The sequence below is a fragment of the Notamacropus eugenii genome, chromosome 1 (genome assembly GCF_028372415.1).
Source record: "Notamacropus eugenii isolate mMacEug1 chromosome 1, mMacEug1.pri_v2, whole genome shotgun sequence".
NCBI classification, from domain to species: Eukaryota; Metazoa; Chordata; class Mammalia; order Diprotodontia; family Macropodidae; genus Notamacropus; species Notamacropus eugenii.
In genome coordinates, this window is record NC_092872.1 from 546,396,599 (window position 1) to 546,416,628 (window position 20,030).

Sequence of the window (20,030 nt, forward strand, 5' to 3'; positions counted from 1 at the left end):
TTACCACTGAATCTCTTTACCCTCAACTTTTTCCCATGTTACTTCCTCCCCTGGCTTAGAGGTTTTGCAGATTAGTTTTTGTTTCTTGCTTACTTCTATCTAATTCTTTCTTTCTTCCTCTGTAGTTTTCCCATATCTGTTAAGTAGTCAAGTAGATTCTCCTTTCCTATTCTTTTAAAGTTTTTGTTAGTTTTTTTTTTACTTTTGCTCTGCTATTTTCTACAGAAAATCTCTCTCCCTTTCTTTTTTCATTATATTCTCTTTCTGTACACTCTACATTTTCATTCTTTATTTCAAACCCCTTATAGTTATTTAGTTTTTATTCTCTATTGTTGGGATTGGAAGTTCAAATCCGTGTGGACGGTCTCGGGCGGGTAAAAGTGGGATTTCTAAATCTTAGAGTCTTACGAGGCCCTCCATGAATAGCAGGGATTCGAGAAGGTCAGACTGAGCTAGCTCGACTAGCTCAGGTATTTCCGCCTCTCCCCGGGAGATACGTGATGGGTGGAGTCTCCCTGCCCTCGAGGTTGTCCCGGATCTGGGCACACTATTGTTATCTAACAGCACGGTATTGAGATGCAAACTGTGTGGCTGAAGGTTAAGTAGGATTGAGGAAGCCTGAAAGCTCTCTTAGCACATAAGGAGCCAAGAGGACAGTAGGCTCCGTTCTCTTCTTTCCTCTCTCCCCTCCCCCTCTCTCCCCGCTTGTACTTCTACTTCCAATCCCTTAAGATCTTAGCCTCCTTAGGAAATCTCCCCCTCTTCCTCCTAAGGAAGACCCCCCTGCACTTGTAACTAGACCCTGAAATAAAGCTCAACCCTTGTTCGACTCTGGAATGTCTTTTCTCTCATATGAGCATCCGGTTTTGGCCAACCAAAGACCTCGGAGGTGAGGTAAGAAGACTCGGGTAGCCCACACAGGCCTCTAGGCCTGGCACTCTATATTCCTCATGGAATTAAATTTTTCAGGCCCCTATCTTAAGTTCCTTCTTCTAAATAGCTTTTTCTTATTTTGTATAATTGATCCTTCCCTCCAATTATTTTTTCATCTCACTATTAGAAATTCCCAATCACTTGTGAGTGAGAGGATATTTTGCGCCACGGTAAGGATTTTCTTATGTTCATAATTTTGTAGTTCATTTGCCCTTCCCTTGGTCATCACTTTGTTTGTTTGTTCCAATAATGTACATCCTGCCAGCAAATCCACTTTATTGATCACTCAAGAGTACTCTGTTTTCAAATTTTCTTGCCTCCTTACTTTCTAAGTCATCAATTTTTCTAGGGATTTTTGGTTACATACTCAACATATTAGTCATTATTTTGGGGGGAAGGGTGTGAAATCTTGCTCGAGTCAGAGAACCTCTCATCAAATTTTGCCTCCCTTGTTGCCACAAAACCAAACCAAACCAGTCTTTATTATATTTGATGCCTTACAATGTGTGTGAAAGTTGGAGCCAACCTTAGGCCTACTAGGCTTTCCTTCCTAGGTCACAGGGTATCTTCTCTGTGCAAAGGATCTATGCTCCTATCTCTTCTGTCCCATTGCTCTTTCAAGGTCAAACTCCATTACAGGAGACCATAGATATACTCTCCCCAGAGCAGCTGTTATCTCAGTCATTGGAGAAAACGCCCCCAACAGAAGCAGGGGCCATGTCTATCTCAATGATTCCAGGTATTTTGGAGATCTGAGGCCTTTCCCAGCTGACTATGAAATGCCTTGGACCTGGCTGCAGGGGGACGAATATTTGACACAGTGTCACTCCTTTTAAGGTTTACAAAGTATATTTCTCACAACATCCTTAAAATATTGAATATTGAAATATTGAAATATGTTTATCACTATTTTACAATCACTATTTTACAAGTGAAGAAGCAGAAACTCATTGATGCTAAATGATTTATTCAAGGACAAACAGCTATTAAGTGTTAGAAACTGCACTCACAGTTTTTTTTTCCTCTCTCCAATTTTAGCTGTCTGTCTACTTTGTCAGAGACTCTTAGCCTTTTCATGTGTCATATTGGGAGTCTCCCCTTTGGAAGTCTACTAAAACTTATGCATCCCTTCTCAGAATAATGTATTAAAATGCATGACATAAAAAACATAAGAGTTCTGAAACCCCAGGGTTCATGGACTCCAGGCTAAAAACCTATGCACAACATCATGATGCCTCACAATAACATAAAATGGTAGAGTAGTATCTCTTTGACTATGAATAAGAGACAAATTAACTGGCCAATAAATTATTCCAACTTGCATCTCTAGAACAAAGAGTTCTAAGATTTAATCATTAAACTAGCACAAAACTGCTAATGTGAACTCACATACACACACTCACAGTGATACACAAATGTAAATGCTCACATATACATCTGAGAGATAAACAGTAATAAAAAGAGAGATAGGGAGAGAAAAGTCAAGTCCTAAACTAGTGGTCAGTTCTGAGAAACAGATAATAGTTTAAGATAAATAAAGTCAAATCTTAGTATTATATAAAAAACACTCAGTTCAATAATACATAAGCAAAGAAGGGTTGAGTCAAGAAGATCCAAAAGGAATGCGTAAGACCTTTTGAGATTCTCTATCATTTAGCAAATGACGTAGCCAGGAAACATGCCTTCTGGGACCCATCAAAGTTATGGACCTTAATGGACACACCAATGAATAACAATGTCATCCCAAATAAGGTGATATTTCTTTCTCAGCTGAGGTGAACACAATTTTGGGAGCGGTGGGGGTAAGGATTTCTGAAGGAGCAGTGGAAACCATTCTCCCAGGAACAGGTTCCTGTTCCTGACTCACCTTCCCAGATCACAATAAAGTATTGAAGGCTGTTTATTGGATCTGTGATCCCTTCACCTACTCTGCTTCCCACTCTGACTTTCTCTCACATCTTGGCATGTTCCAAGCTCCTATATTTAAAAATCTCTGAGTACTACCTGACTAAGGGGTCTGGGATAGAGGGAGTAGAACCAGGAAAGTAGGTTAAATCTTTATTTAGAGATATGAGTAAATCAGGAAGGGGGAGGGGGGACCAGTGATCCCTAGGACTATTCCTGGAGATCAAAATGTATGTAGAGTATAGAGTTTCCTGCACATGTCCACAGTAGTTATTAGAGCAATGAACAACCCCTAAACAAAGAAAGGGTCCCTGACTATCAGATCCTGAAAATCCTATAATTGATATCCTACTCATAATTGATAGAAAAATACAGTTTTCTTCCAAGGTCACAGTTAGGTGTTCTCAGGTTTTCAACTAACCCTGAAGCTATTTCTGTGATTGGGGAAAGACTTCCTTTCCCTATCAGAAGTAAGTGAAAAGCTTTGCGATAGATTTCAAGGACCTTTGCAATATGCTATTCTGTGTATGTTCTGTGATGAGTTAATGAGAGGTTTGATAGAAAAGAGATTGGTAACTGAAATCTATTATTTGTCCCAAATTCAGGAAAGAACTGCTAAAAAAATGGGGGCAATCAGGGGGTGAGAGAAACCTGAGAATAAATGACTTAGTTGCACAGGGTTCCTGTATTCCCTCTTTCATACCCAATTAGAATTAAGTTCCTTAAATGCAAGAGTTGATTGACTCTTCTCTTGATATCCTCAATAATTAGCACAAAGTTTGACACATGGTATGCACTTAATAAATGCTTGCTGATTCATTTAATGGGTTCTAAACATTTACTGTAAGTCAAGTCCTGTCAATGAAGAGAAAACTGAAGTCTAGAAGTGGGTGCAACTTAGTCTTGGGTCACCCTGGTCAGAGTTGGGAGCACAGTCCAGCTCTTCTAGTATTATCATGATTCCTGTATTCTCCAATGCATCCCTTTTGTTATTCTAATCGGTTCTGCTAGACTATATACCTGACCATACATGACTCAAGCCTAGCTCACCATACTCACCCAACTGATCTATCTTGTTAGATGAAAAAATCATTTATAAGTCATTGCTCTGAATGAGTCTAAACTCCATGATCAGACAACTTGTTCTTAATAACTGAAGTATCCTGAATGTTTGCTGCTTTCCTCCTAGACAGCTTCTGGTTTCCTCTAATGACAAAAAGAGCCTACTAAGATTCAATAGCATACCCTGACTACCCTCTAAACTAGTTAGCTATTTAAATCATTGTGGACAGAATTCCTCTTGAGTAGAGACTGGTGCCTACATTGCTTTAAAAAGCCTAGAGTACACCATATAATTACTTAAGTATATGCTAAGAGATGTGATTATGGTGCCAAACAACCTCCTACCTTTTCTTTTCTACAACCAGTGTTTTCTTAGTATTGCTACTATTTTCATGGTGTGCCAAGAGCATACATATTAGTATCACCTTTTCCCATGGACTTGAGGTACTATGTCCCTTCACTGTGTGTCTTATTTCTGATTGCATGAAGAAGTGTGTTGCTATTGCTTCCCTACTCAGTACACTTATAGAAAGTGAATGTGAAAGAAAGTGCAAGACTATTTCTTTAATCTCTCTGGCCTCCAAATACCCATTTCTGGACTCCTGAGAGTGGAAACAAAGAAGGATAGATGTAGAACAGGAAGGAACCTTAAAGATGATCTAGACCATCTTAAGAGGAAAAAACCAAGAATCAAGGAAGTTGTGACTTGAGCAAGTATCAGAAAAGGGTTTTTAATCCACATTCCCTGATTCCAGAGATAGTTCTCTTTCTATTGTATGATACTGATGTTGTATCATAACCTGAGGCAGATTTCAGAATAGTCACAGATGTAATGTGTATGAAGGAATGACTTTCAGAATCTTATCAAATATAGCCTTTACTTGAGTTGTTCCCTCTCCCAGAAATGGTTGCTCTGACCTTCTTTCCTCTTTAAAATATTTATTCTTACATTTGAAAGGCATGAAATATAAACAATTTGGTATGTTCCCTGGTAAGAATGTTTACATATGGATCTTATATATGGCCTTGAGAAAATAATTTTGTTCCTACAGATTATTTTAAGATTTTGTCCTATAATAGTATTTCCTATTCCTCATATTTAATAACTTATGGATCCCTTCAATAAGACTTCAAGCTAATATAGTGTTAACCCATTTAGTAATATAATGACAAGTTAGTAATAATATATACCAAGTGGGAGAATAAGGGAATGCGTTGGATTTGGAGTTTGAAACCTGGTTCTTTTGGAACATAGATTTTAGGATAGAACAGACTGGGGGCAGAGCCAAGATGGCAGAATAAGAGCAAATACTCACCTAAGCTATTTAACTAATAAATAAAACTCGTAGTTGCTTTTATGAAAAAACTAATTAAATTGATAAACATTTGGTCAATTTGATTAAAAAAAGAAAGAAGACAATCAAATTACCAGTATCAAAAATGGAAGGAGTGAACTTGCCTCTAATGAGAAGGAAATTAAAACAATAATTAGGAATTACCTTGCCCAAATTATGCCCATAAATTACACAATCTAAATGAGATGTATGAGTATTTTAAAAATATAAATTGCCCCTATTAACAGCAGAGGAAATTGAGTACTTAAACAACCCTATCTCAGAAAAAGAAATTGAACAAGAAATTGAACTCCCTGGGAAAAAGCCTCTAGGGCCAGATGGATTTTCAAGTAAATTGTATCAAACATTTAAAGAATAGTTAATTCCAATGCTATACAGACTATTTGGGAAAATTGGAGAAGAAGGAGTCCTTCCAAATTCTTTTTATGATATAAATATGGTTCCAATACCTAAGCCAGGAAGAGCCAAAACAGAGAAAGAAAATTGTAGATCAATTTCTCTAAAGAATATAGATGCAAAAATTCTAAATAAGATTTTAGCAAAAAATGTACCGCAAATTATCATGAGAATAATACATTTTGATAAGGTAGGATTCATACCAGGAATGCAGGGCTGATTCAATATTAGGAAAATTATTAACAGTATTTATTATATCAGCAACAAAACTAACAGAAACCACATAATTATCTCAATAGATGCAGAAAAAGCATTTGACAAAATACAACACCCATTCCTATTAAAACCACTAGAGAGCATAGGAATAAAGGGAACTTTCCATAAAATAATAAGCAGTATCTACCTAAAACCTTCAGCAAGTATTATATGCAATGGAGATAAGCTGGATGGATTTCCAATAAGATCAGGGGTGAAACAAGTATGTTCATTGTCACCACTACTATTCAATTTGGTACTAGAAATATTAGCTGTAGCAATTAGAGGAGATAAAGAAATTGAAGGAATTAGAAAAGGCAAAGAAGAAACTAAGTTATGACTCTTTACAGATAATATGATGATATACTTAGAGAATGCCAGAGATTCAAGTGAAAAACTACTTGAAATAATAAACAACATTGGCAAAGTTGTAGGTTACAAAATAAACCTGTACAAAACTTCTGCATTTCTATATATTAGTAACAAAGCCCAACAGCAAGAGATAGAAAGAGAAATACCATTTACAGCTAGGGTAGACACTATAAAATATTTGGGAGTTTACCTGACAAAACAAACTCAGGGACCATATGAACAAAATAACAAGGCACTTTTTGCACAAATAAAGTCAAATCTAAGTAAGTGGAAAAACATCAGTCGCTCATGGGTGAGTTGAGCCAATATAAGAAAAATGACAATTCTATCTAAATTAATTTACTTATTTAGTACCATACAAATCAAACTATCTGATACGTATTTTCTAGAGCTGGAAAAAATCATATCAAAATTCATCTGGAAGAATAAAAGGTCCAGAATAGCAAGGAAAGTAATGAAAAAAAAATGCTAGGGAAGGTGGCCTAGCTCTACCAGATCTCAGATTATATTGAAATAAGAAATTATCAAAACCACTTGGTACTGGCTAAGAAACAGAAGTGTTGACCATTAGAATATGCTAGGTACTCAAGACACAGCAGGCAATGAATATAACAACCTACTGTTTAATAAATCCAGGGACCCCATCCTCTGGGATTAGAGCTCGCTGCTGGACAAAAGGTGCTTGGAAAACTAGATAAAATTGTGGTGGAGCCTAGGCATAGACCAATGCCTGACACCATTCACAAGAATAAAATCCAAATGGATACATGATCTAGGTATAAAGACTGATACTATAGTGGAGCAAGGAATAGTGTATTTATCAGATTTATGGAGAAGGAAAGAATTTTTGAATAAAGAAGAGATAGAAAGCATTATGGAGGGCGAAATGGATAATTTTCATTACTTCAAACTGAAAAGTTTTTGTACAACCAAATCTAATGCAACCAACATTAGGAGGGAAGCAGAGAACTAGGAAAGAATTTTTGTGACTAATGTCTGTGATAAAGGCCTCATTTCTAAAACATATAGAGAACTGAGTCAAATGTACAAAAATACAAATCATTCCCCAATTGATAAATGGCCAAAGGATATGAACAGGCAGTTTTCAGAGGAAGAAATTAAAGATATCTATAGTCACATGAAAAAATGCTCTAAATCACTATTGATTGTAAAGGTGCAAATCAAAACAACTCTGAGGTACCGCATCACATAAATCAGATTGGCAAACAGGACAGAACAGGAAGATGTTAAATGTTGGAGAGAATGTGGGAGAGTTGGAACACTAATTCATTGTTGGTGGAGCTGTGAGCTGATCCAACCATTCTGGAGAACAATTTGGAACTATGGCCAAAGGGCTACAAAAATGTGCATACCCTTTGACCCAGAAATGTTGCTTGTAGGGCTGTATCCCCAAGTGATCATAAAAATGAGATAGGGTCCTACATGTACAAAAATATGTCTAGCAGCACTCTTTGTGGTGGCCAAAAACTGGAAATCAAGGGGATGCCCATCAATTGGGGAAGGGCTAAATACATTATGGTATATTAACGTAATGGAATACTGTTGTGCTATAAGAAATGATGAACAGGAAGGCTTCAGAGAGGCCTATGATCTGACGCTGAGGTAAAGGAGCAGAACCTGTAGAACTTTGTACACAGCAACAACCACAGTGTGCAAGGACTTTTTTCTGGTAGGACTTTTTCTTAGAACTTCCTTGCAATGGAAGAATTTAAAATATTCCCAATGGTCTTCTAAGGCAAAATGCCTTCCACATCCAGAGAAAGAACTATGGAATTTAATTGCAAAATGTAGCAGATCATTTTCTTCTGTATTACATTATGGTTTGTTACATGATTTCTCCCATTCATTTTAATTTTTTATACAACATGACTATTGTGAAAATGTATTTAATAAGAATGTATGTGCAGGATCTATATAAAACTTCATGCCATCTTGGGGTGAGAGGGTGGAGGTTGAGGGGAGGGAGAGAAAAAAACATCTAGGATGCATGGTAGCGATCGTGGAATACTGAAAATAAATAAAGAAAAAAAAAGATAGAACAGACCTTAGAGGACATTCAGTCAAATGCCTTCATTTTACAGATATAAAAATGAGATCCAAAGAAATTTGGGTAACTTTCCCATGGTCACAGATAGAGAGCAAATAAGAGGGCTAGGATTTGAACTGAGGGTTTCTCTCTCCTTTGATTCTAAATTCACTTCCATTTCTACTTAACCAAGATGCCTCTTTTTCTGCATGGCATTGAACAAGTAATTTAATCTGATTAGCACCCAACAGCCTCATCCAAAAGAGTAGCAAGGTGAAATAATGGATAGAACACTAGACTTAGAATCAGGAACTCATCTTCCTGAGTTCAAATCCATCCTCAGACACTTATTAGTTGTGTGACCCTGGGCAAGTCACTTAACCTTGCTTACCTCTGTAACTCATCTTATGAGCTGGAGAAGGAAATGGCATATATCCCACTAACTTTTTCTAGACTGGGTAGGAGTTTCCTCACCTGAGAATTCCCTTTACCAATGAAGCCACAAGCCCATTCTGGATTCCAGTCAAAAATGCCATACATATATCTACTCACTGAGATAATTTGTAGGGAATAAACTAGCTTGCAAAAATTTTTCCACAGCTGAGACTCTGGACGTTAGCTTAGCTATTGTGATCCTTATATTGCCTTTCTCAGCTATGGTACTTTCCTGTGACTTCATTATCTCCACTGTCCTCTGCATTCCCTCAGCTGCTGGACAGACAAAGGCCTACTTCATCTATGTCTTGTACCTCACTGTGGTAGTCATCAATTACATAGCAGTAATAATCATGTATGTTCGTCCTCGAGTCGCTGCTTCTTTCCAGTTCCAATAAATTTATCTTAGCCATATATGCAGTGCTGACTCCTATGTTAAACCCCATCATCTACTGTCTGAGGAACCAAGAGGTCAAGGATGCTATCAGAAAGACCATGGCCAATGGCTGTGGCTTATTCTTGAGAGATACCTCATTCTGAAGATATCTATTCATTTCTTGACACAACTGCTAGGCAGAAACTCAAGATGATATACAGAAAAGAGAAGGATTTTTTGGTACCTATACAGTACTGGGAAAAAAGATATCAGTTGAAAAATTATAAACTATCAAGTGAGTCATATTAAACATTAAACATAATATTCAACATATCTCTTTCAAAAATGATTTTCAATAAATGAAAAATAAAGTACTCTATTAAATGGCTTTATTAAGGTCAGATCTAATTAAATCAATGAATCATCTCATTTCCCTTAATCAGGTGAAAACACCTTTCTATTTAATGATGATTAAAGACATTGTACTAATTATGAAAAGTGCTTGATTTGGAATGTGTGGAAGTCATTGAATGACATGACTAAACAAGAAATGTTTTTGGATTTGTTGAAGAGAATCTTCCAGGGGAGGCGGGTATATACAAAATAAATAGCTAATTCAGAATGTAGGCACTGGCTAGGTTGGCCAGAAAAGAGGTGTAAGTATTTCTATCCAATCTTTGAGAAAGAATTCTGTGAGGAGTAGCACATGAGTTTCTCTCTACTACATCTCCTCCTTTCTTAGTTTGACCAGATGAGGGACTTGTGAATATTTAAACAAAAAATTAAGCAAAATCTTATCAAGAAGACTCCTGAAATATAAAGAAAAATTTAGTATAACCATCTTGATTTTATACAAGAGGTACAAGGAAATAGGGGATGGTTGTGACATTTTACATGAACAATTTGAGGTGAGTTGTTGTGGTTCAAGCTTGAAGCATGATCTTAAAGCTTGGAAAGATATTCTACTTCAAGACATACTCTCGTCTTGGTAAAATATTATCTCCATGTTCCAAAATCATTTTTCTATCTATAGGTAGCTAATGATATTGCCTAATATCTATATAGTGTTTACCATGTGCAAGGTTTTTTTATAACAACATTTTTGTGATATTTCTGTATGATTATGAATTACAAAGTAACATAATTCCAGAAAAATCATAAGTGAAGGTGATTCAAAGGGCAATGGAAAGAAATTTGGTGGATATAATTACAAACAATGACACGATCTGAATCCTGTATAAAGTTTCTCTTTTCTCTTTTCAATCTTATGTTCCTTTGCTCCTCTTCATGATCTGTTTCATTCTAACTGAACTACTAGATTTCTCTGAAGTTATACCACTCCTTCCCCCATTCACTTGTGCAATCTGCAATACATCATTTTATCATCTGCACCTCTTAAAATCTTTATGTTCTTTCAATGCTGAGGTCAGGTATCAACTTTTCAACAAATCCTGTATGCTCTCTGTTGCTGTATTCTCTCTCCTTCTATCTTTATTTAATATTAATCTGTGGACATTCTATCTTTCCCCAGTAGAATATAAACTCTTTGAGGACAGAAATTTATTCCTTTGTGTCTTTGTAATCATGGTGACTAGCACAGTGCCTAGCACATAGTAGGGACTTTGTACCTTGTTGAATAAAAATGGCTTGAGATGAACTGCACATATAAAAGATGTTGTCATAGGATATTTAACACTGTAAAAGATCTGGGCAGGTCACATATAAAAATCCTGCATTCTTAAATATTAAGGTCCTAAGAAAGATTCCAAAACACTAGGTAGATTGACTAATGAAAATTTATAAGCAGTTATCAATTAAAATCATCACTATCATCATCATTACCATCATCATCATCAAAATCAACATCATGATCATCATGATCATGATCACGATCATCATCAGAGTAGGTGATATTTACACAGTACACTACAATTTGTAAAATATTTTCCATATGTTAACTCAATTGATCCTAAAACAACCTGGAGAGTTAGATGTCAATATTATCACTGTTTGCTGACAAGCAAACTGACACACAGAAGGGTTGAATGACACAGTCACACAGCTAGTCTGTATTTATGGCAGGATTCAAACTGAGATATTTGTCACTTTAAGTTGGATGTTCTATCTACTGTTCCACAATTTGTCTATTATACAAGATTAAAAGATTAAATGAGTCAATCAGCAAAACGAATGGCCAAATCAAGGATATAATGAATCTATGAAAGAATGATTATGGAAATTAAATGCAATTATTTTATATTTTGTGTATTATGTACCACCATATATTTATTATTTATCCATTTATATTTTCTTACGTTATTTTTATTCAATTCAGTCATCATTTATTAAACATCTGTGGTGTGCCAGGCAGCAAAGATACAATGGCAAGACTAAAATAATACCTGCCTTAGGCAGTTGACATTGATTAATGGGAAATTCTGAGTATATGGACATGTACATATATATTTACATATATACATATATGTATATATATATTATGTGTGTGTGTTTATAATATCGTCTTAAAAATCCAATTTAGGTGGGACAGGGTACAAAAACTTGAGACAGATGAAATTTTTCCTTATTTTTAAAATCATGGTGCCTTATGATCAAGCAGTTTATGGGAATTGATTGACCTAGCTAAAGTCCACACTTTTAGAGTTCACACAAATATATCTGGATGGCTACAAAATATATGACTTCTAAGTTGTTCCTTAAGTTGTTAGGTATAAATCCATTCCCTTGAGAAGAAAGCAAGTCATCTTTTTTTCTTTTTTTCCAAAACTCAATTACATGTAAAAAACCTATGTTACAGGAAAATGATTACATTATATTTATCACAATCCTCAGCAGCACAATATCTTCTCTGTGTTCTATACCATTGTCACTCCAGCCCTGAACTCTCTGATGTATAGTCTGATGAACAAAGATGTACTGGAGGTCCTGAAGAAGGTTACAAGGAAAAAGCCTTCAGTACAGAAATTTTAGCACCTGAGAAACACAAAGAAGACTTTTTTCTAGCGTGGAATTTTGTAATTATTGTGTCTAATTGAATAGTATATATTATTGACAGTTTGCCATAGCATAAAATGTGTATACTAATTTAGATGTTACTTTCATTCATTTTTGGTGCTTGGTAAGTAAATTCCCAGTCTGTCATCAAGACCATGGAGCTCTGTATCCAGCTGATTGACAGCTCTTGGACATATGGTTTCTCTATTGCTATAATCAAGGTCTATTACATCTTCCTTGTCACTTTCTGTCATAGCAATGTCTTAAACCACGTTTTCAATGCTATTTCTTCCATCTTCATTCTGGCCTGAAAGATCTTTATCATGGATTTACAGAAGGCTTCACATTACCTGTTAACTATTTGTCCTCCTTCTGAACTACTACACTTTTCTATGGTATCTTTATTGCTACTATTAAGGCTGAATAATGCATTGTCTTCTCCATAGATGTCTCTCGCTTCATTTTGTCCATCATTTCCTATAACACTATGATCGTCATATATATTCAGTCTCTTGTCATTTCCTCATTCAAATCCAACACATTTATCTCAGCCATATACAACCTCCAGCAGAGGCCACAATTTTGTCACCTATAAAGTGGGGGATACCAGAAGAATTCTATCATCTTTTTCAATTCTAAATCTACAGTCCATTGAAATTTAGTGTCCAACTACTTTTGGAGGGGTGAGGAAGCTATTGATATATACATAGCGTATAAGAAATAACATATAAGTTGCATAAAAAAGACCTGAATTCAAAGAGCTGAAGTTTGCTACTTCTGTGAAGTTTGGTAAGTCACTCCATATTTATTTCATTTTTTATCTGTAATTTATGGCATGAAATAAGCATTTCCATAATATAGCATAATTGATAATATTATTGCACATGAAACTAAAAATCTATTATGTAAAAGTAGCTATTCCATTTAAATAAATTCTAAAATTATCATGTAAATTTCTTATTTTCTACCCCCCCACCCCCACCACAGAGATGGCTACCATTACACACACACACACATATCTGTAAAATCATTCTATACATACTTGTATTTATCAGTTCCTTCACTGGGTGCAGATAGCTTCCTTATTCATATGTTCTTTGTAGTTAATTAGGGCATTTGTAATGGTCAAAATGACTTAGTCACTCAAAATTGTTCTTAAAATGATAATGTTGTTATTATGCACAGTCTGCTTTTTTTTGCCTATTTCCCTCTTCATCATTTTATGCAAATATTTCCTTCTATTTCTAAGATTCTTGAGTTCACCATTTCTTATAGGACTGTGCTGATAGAACCACATTGATTAGTGATAAGGACATGATCTTAGATGAACTGAACACTTCCATAGTGTTCTCAACAGACCATCATCAATCAACATTAGTGCCATTGACCATCTACCTCAGGTTGAAGTCAGTCCCTCCTTAGCTGAACTTCCAACTGAAGAAAAGGTTTTGATGGCCAGTAGGCTCCTTTCATGTGGCAAAGCACCTGGTGCTGATTCTATTCCAGTTGAGATTTACAAGGTAGGAGGACCATTACTCATACAAAAGCTGACTGAAATTTTCCAGGTTATATGGCAAGAGGAGGTTATCCCCCAGGAGTTGAAGGATGCCTCCATTGTCCATCTCTATAAAGGTAAAGGGAATAGATTGTCCTGTGACAATCACAGGGGCAATCTCTGTCTTAGTCATTGCTGGCAAAATTTTTGCTAGAGTCCTCCTTAATAGGCTGATCCTTCACCTGGAAGATGGGTATATAACTGAGAGCCAGTGTGGCTTCAGAAAGGGTCAAGGAACAGTCGATATGGTGTTTGCTGCCCAACAACTCCAGAAGAAAAGCCAGGAGCAGAACAGAGGTCTGTACACAACGTTTGTAGATCTGACCAAGGCCTTTGACACTGTTAGTTGTGAGGGCTTATGGAAAATTATGTCAAAATTTGGTTGCCTGGAGAAGTTTTCCAATATTGTACGTTAATTTCATGATGGCACATTTGCCCAGGTTCTGGATAATGGTCCAAGCTCTTGTACCTTCCCAGTCACCAATGGAGTGAAACAGGGCTATGTGCTTGCTCCCATGCTTTTAGCATGATGTTTTCAGCTTTGTTGACAAATACTTTCAATAAGGATGAACACGGCATCAAGGCCAACTACAGTATTGATGATAAGTTCTTCAATTTGAAAAGGTTACAAGCCAAGATCAAAATAGAGGGAGTGTTAGTGCACGATTTTCTGTTTGCAGATGATTGTGCACTCAATGCAGCCTCTCAAGCTAAGATGTAACAAAGAATGGATCAATTCTCTGCTACCCGTGCTAATTTTGGACTAATAATTAACACCAAAAAAACCACAGGTGCTCCATCACCCACCACCACACCATCCATATATGGAACCATTGGTTACAACAAATGGAGAAGTTTTGAATGCTGTGGATAAGTTCACTTACCTTGGTAGCGTACTTTCCAAGGATGTACACATTGACAATGAGGTTGATGCATGCATTGCCAGTGCTAGCTCAGTATTTGGAGGTCTCCAAAGAAAGGTTTGGGAGAGAAGAGGTATTAGATTGACTACCACATTGAAGGTCTAAAGAGCCATTGTTCTGACCTCATTGTTATATGCTTGTGAAACATGGACAGTCTACCAGCGCCATACCAGGAAACTGAATCACTTCCATTTGAACTCTTAGGAAGATTTTGAGGATCACCTGGCAGTATAAGGTAGCAGACACTGAAGTCCTTACTTGAGGTGAACTGCCAAGTATTCAAACTATGCTTCAGAGAGCACTGTTCTGATGAGCTGGCCACGTTGTTAGAATGCAAAATATGTGCTTGCCAAAAAGACTATTTTATGGAGAACTCGCATGGGACAGGTGATCACATGGTGGCCAGAAGAAATGATACAAGGACATTCTGAAGGTCTCTCTCAAGAACTTTGGGTTTGACTGTGCAACGTGGGGGTCACTGGCACAGGACCGCTCAGCATGGCATGCCCACATAAGAAAAGGTATCATGCTCTTTGAGCAAAGCAGAATTGAGATAGCACAAAATAAATGCAGTAAGAGCAAATTTGGGATATCCATGTCAAATATTCATAAGGACTATCTGTGCCCTACCTCTGCAAGAGCATTCAAAGCTCATATTGGTCTGATTAGCCACAGGCATACACACTGAAATTTCACTTTGCAATGGTGATGTCATTTTGGTCCTCTTTGAAGACAAAGGACAACAACCAACCAACCAACCATAGTATTCCACCACTCTAAGCCTTGCGTTCCTCATCTTTGAATCAGGGATGATAACACTTCTGTTAAATACTTAAGTCCTTTTAGAATATGTAATTCAATTGCAGTTTCATTGCTGCATAATTCCCTCAACTACAGAAATATAATCTATCTATAACTTAATAAAAGATCTTTTAGAATTTCTATGATTGAAAAATCTGTTACCTTGTTACTAATCTGGTGTTAAGGTTTCCTTAAATGCATTGGGAAATGCAAAACTTTATGTAGTTCTCTTTATTAATACATTTGTTTTATTGTGGTGCTCTGGAACTCAGCCTGCAATACCTCTGAGGTAGGACTGAATATAATGGTGTTAGTTACGTGAGTGGTAATAAGAGAACATATATCAGGGATGACAAAGTAAAAAACACAAGCTTAAATAAAAGATTGTATATGTATATACATACAATATTTAGAATGAACTGAGGTTGGGAATGTGGGTGAGAGGGAGGTCATGGTTCCTTCAACAGTTGGAAAGAAAGGAAGGTTTTTTGGGAAAGATAATGAATTCTGTTTTGGACACTTTGATTTTCAGAAGACTGTGGGACTCCAATTTGAGCTGTTCAAAAACAAGTGATAAAGGGAGATTGAAACTTAGGAATGAGGTTACAGATGGATATAAAGAACTGGGAATAATCTGCACAGAGATGCTATTGTCAACTCATGAGATCTGATGAGGCCCCAAAATGAGACAGGAAATAAAAGAAAAAAGTACGACCCAGGATGGAACTTGGGGTCATGCTCATTGCACTAATTTGTATTTCTTCCAAAGTTGAGAAAAAACTACATATATAAAGAAATGTAGGATATTTCTCCCCAATGCCAAAGTGAAAGGATTGAAGTACTGCCACTCTGACCTTCACCTAATTAGGGAAAATGTAGAGTTTTCTAAGAATGAATGAAGGAAATATTTGAAAAGAAAAACAGAGGAAAAAGATCCCTGAAAATCATGTGAATGAAAGCTAGTGGAAGGTTTGTTTTTTTAAGGAGATGCTTTATGTTATCAATCCCTTCCCCAATTTTTATCCAATCTTCTTTGAACTCCTTGAATTCATTCAATTTGTTTTGTGCCAGGCAGATGTCTCAGAAGAAAATAAAGGTAACAATATAATTAGAAAATAATAATCTTGTTATTATCATAGCTGGCATTTATATGGTGATTTCAGTTTTGCCAAGTGGTTCCTCATACATTATTTAGTCCTCACAGTAACCTAGGAATATAAATACTTTTGTCATTCCCATTTTAAAGGTAAGGAAAGTGTTAAGTGACTTTCCCAAGGTCAAACATCTAGTTTGTGTCTGAGGCTGAATTTTAGCTCAAGTCTTGACTCCAGTGATCTTGAAGGGCACTTTACAGTTTTGATCTAGGTTTGACCTAGGATCTCCATTAGAGTGGTATTCCAAAATCAGGAATAATAAAAAAAAAAGAGACTTGAAATCTTTAAAATTGTTTAATGGACTCACATAGCCCCAAAGAGCAGCTATGCTAACTACTTTCACAGTGTATAGCAAAGTGTATTCCAGCTTATCTAAGAAATTCAGGACTTTATATTCACTGAATATGAACATTACCTCCCTCCAATCCCCATAATGGTCCAAGGCAACTAACTTTCCTAACTCCAAATCCTGAATATCACTCCAACAATTATCTAGGCTATTTTTAGTCTTTGATAGATCTGTATTCTCATTGGTTAACCTATTTATGCCTACCCATCTTGTAAAATCCATTCTATTTCCTTCTGTAAATCTTGGACAGGGGGTTTATCTGTTAGTTTGTTTCAAATTTCTTTACATTGCATATATATCAATGTTGCAATATCTATAGGTTATTCCTTGCTATCAGGATGTAACTACCCATATTTTTTCTAGTCAAGCATTCCTCCATATAGCACTTTTTACTCTGTATCTTCTGAATAGTTCTCCGTTTCTAGCATGGTTATGCCCAGTACGCTATTCTATATTATTCAATGGGGTGACTGTTAACTTTATTTGAGAAAAGTAGGAATTCTTTAATCTAGTTGGCCAAAAGTGAATTTCCCCTGGAAATAATGGATTTACTCTTTCGAGACATGCTAAAGGAAAGGCTGAATGGACATGTGGGAAAATAATTACGCAGAGGATGCTTTTACAGAGGTGATAGCTGAGATTATATTTGCGGTCTTTGAAAATCATGGAGATTGAGAGAAGTATCACAAGATGAAAGAGGGACAAATTTTATTTTAGTTTTCAAAATTAGAAAACTCTATTTTTGAAGCTGTAGGCTGCTGATTTTGACTACAATTCCTTAAAAAAAATTCAAGAATGCATTATGAAGTGTGAGTTTTGTTACCTGGACACAATTATTTCCAGGAATTAGAGAAGTCAAATATTTTGTACTTCTATAAAATTTCCTTTAATTTGCCACTTATGTAAATATCTTTCATATCCTGAATGACCTCATGGATAGAATTCAGTAGTGTTGAAGAATGAAAGGTGAAATTTGGTTATGGGGCCCCATGAGCTCTTCCAGATAGTTGGAAACAAGCCTAGAGAGAATTTTCTAGAGAGAATTTGAAACTAGTTCTTAGTTGGTAGATCAAGCAAAGGTCTTCCTAGGGTTCTACAATTTTGGTGCTAAGGTGACTTTCCCTACCAACTTCTTCAGGGCTCCCAGTACATCCTTGTTCCTCAGGCTGTAGATCAGAGGGTTCAGTGATGGAGTAATAATGGTATAGAACATGGACAGGATATTATCCTGCTGACTGCTGTGGTAAGCACTGGGCAGGACATACATGAACACAGCAGGTCCATAGAAGAGTCCGACTACAGTCAGATGGGATGAGCACGTAAAGAGAGCTTTCTCTCTCCCTTGTTTTGAAGGCATATGGAACACAGCAGTCAAAACAAGAGTATAGGAGGCAAGGATAACAGAAAGAGGGAAAAGGAGCAATGTCACCCCCATTGTGTATACCATGAACTGGTACTTTGAGGTATCAGTACATGCCAGCTTCAACAAAGCAGGGATCTCACACATTAGGTGAGTTATCTCCCGAGTTCTACAAAAAGGGAGGTGCATAGTGTATATGGTGTGCACAAGGCCATTCATGAATGACAAGAGCCAGCATGTGGCCACCATGGACCAGCAAACTTTTGGTCTCATGAAGACCATATACTGCAGGGGATGTCGAATGGCTACATAGCGATCATATGACATGAAAGCCAACAGGGTATCTTCAGCACCTCCAATTATCAGCATCAGAAACATCTGGACTGCACAGCCTGAAAAAGAGATGGTGCTCTGTCCACGCAAGTAATCCACAAGTATTTTGGGGGAAATCATAGTTGTAAGGAGCAGATCCATAAGTGAGAGCTGGCTGAGCAAGAAGTACATAGGCACATGGAACCTCTTGTCCATAGCAATCAATAGGATCAGGAGGCCATTGCTGATCACAGCCACCAGGTAGAAGAATGTGATTGTGGCACACACCATTCCAGGATACTTACTGTCCTGGAGAATTCCAACAAGGAAGAAACCATTCTCCAAGGTGGTATTCCAGAGTACCATTGCACCAGATATCTTTTATTCCTGAATCAAAACAAAGAGGTAAGTACACAGACCCAACAAATCCAGAAATACTATAAATGTATGATGCTACAGGTCACTGAAAAGCAGTAGGTGGTGAATCAAAAAGGTGAGGGTCTTCCTGTTAACTGACTGGTCTCATGAGAACAATTCTGAGCTTACTTTCTGAAAAATGTATTTCTTCTCTAACAATTCACAATGATGACTACCAAACTGAGCCAAGTAAAGGACAGTGAATTACTTTGAAATATTTACATAAATATAAAGCTCTAAGCAGAAGTACTGTAGAGTATAAACCCATGTAAAATCTATTAACCTATTTGGAGGAATGTATGGGATTATTCTTTTATATTCTCTTCGTAATATTATTTTTTGTAGGACTTTTAAATTCTTGCTTGCATTTGTAAGTTTTGTTGTTTTCTGCCTGAAGATACTTGATTTATATAAATTGTATTTATTCATAGAATATATGTTTTCTATATAGTATATAAAATATACTATATAGAATTTATAATATATTTTTTATTATGAAAGTCAAATTGGCAGAAGTATTAGGATGAATTCTGAAGTGGAAAAAGGAGAAGAAAACTGAATAGATTTAAGTAGAATTCTATTTGTTTCTGTCCTATAATGTTATAAATTTTTGTTTTTGCCTTGCATCCTTTTTATTTTGTTTTTATTTTCCTTTAAAACTCACAAGGCAAGAATTTGCCTGAGGATGGAACAAGAAGAGTGATGGTTATGAGACAAAAAGGCATTGAAGTTAAGGGTCAGAGAGAAAAGGCTTCCAGTTTCAGTGATGGTAGTATCCTTTTTTTTTTTTTTCTGGTGCTTTCTGACAAGTCTACTCATCCAACTTCATAACAAATTACCTGTAGTTTGAGAATGTTCAATATCTCTTATAATGACAAGACAGCCAGACCTGAGTTCTCTTCCAAGTTCACTTAAAGCATAAATCCGTATAATCCACTTTTCCACCTCTTCTTTTGGAGTACTTCTTTCCATGTAATGATTTGCTAACGTCTTGATTATTAGTGGCAATTG

The 20,030-nt window shown here is 36.4% G+C and overlaps 1 protein-coding gene and 1 long non-coding RNA gene across 2 annotated transcripts in view; one reads left to right on the top strand and one right to left on the bottom strand.

The window, feature by feature from the left end:
• Positions 1 to 20,030, top strand: part of LOC140520331 (uncharacterized) — a 139,894-nt gene that overhangs the window by 107,746 nt on the left and 12,118 nt on the right. The window lies entirely within an intron of this gene.
• On the bottom strand, positions 17,903 to 18,968 carry LOC140527510 (olfactory receptor 2AG1-like). Its single transcript, XM_072644484.1, has one exon. The coding sequence runs from the start codon at positions 18,966 to 18,968 to the stop codon at positions 18,024 to 18,026; it is 945 nt and encodes a 314-aa protein (XP_072500585.1). The 3' UTR covers positions 17,903 to 18,023.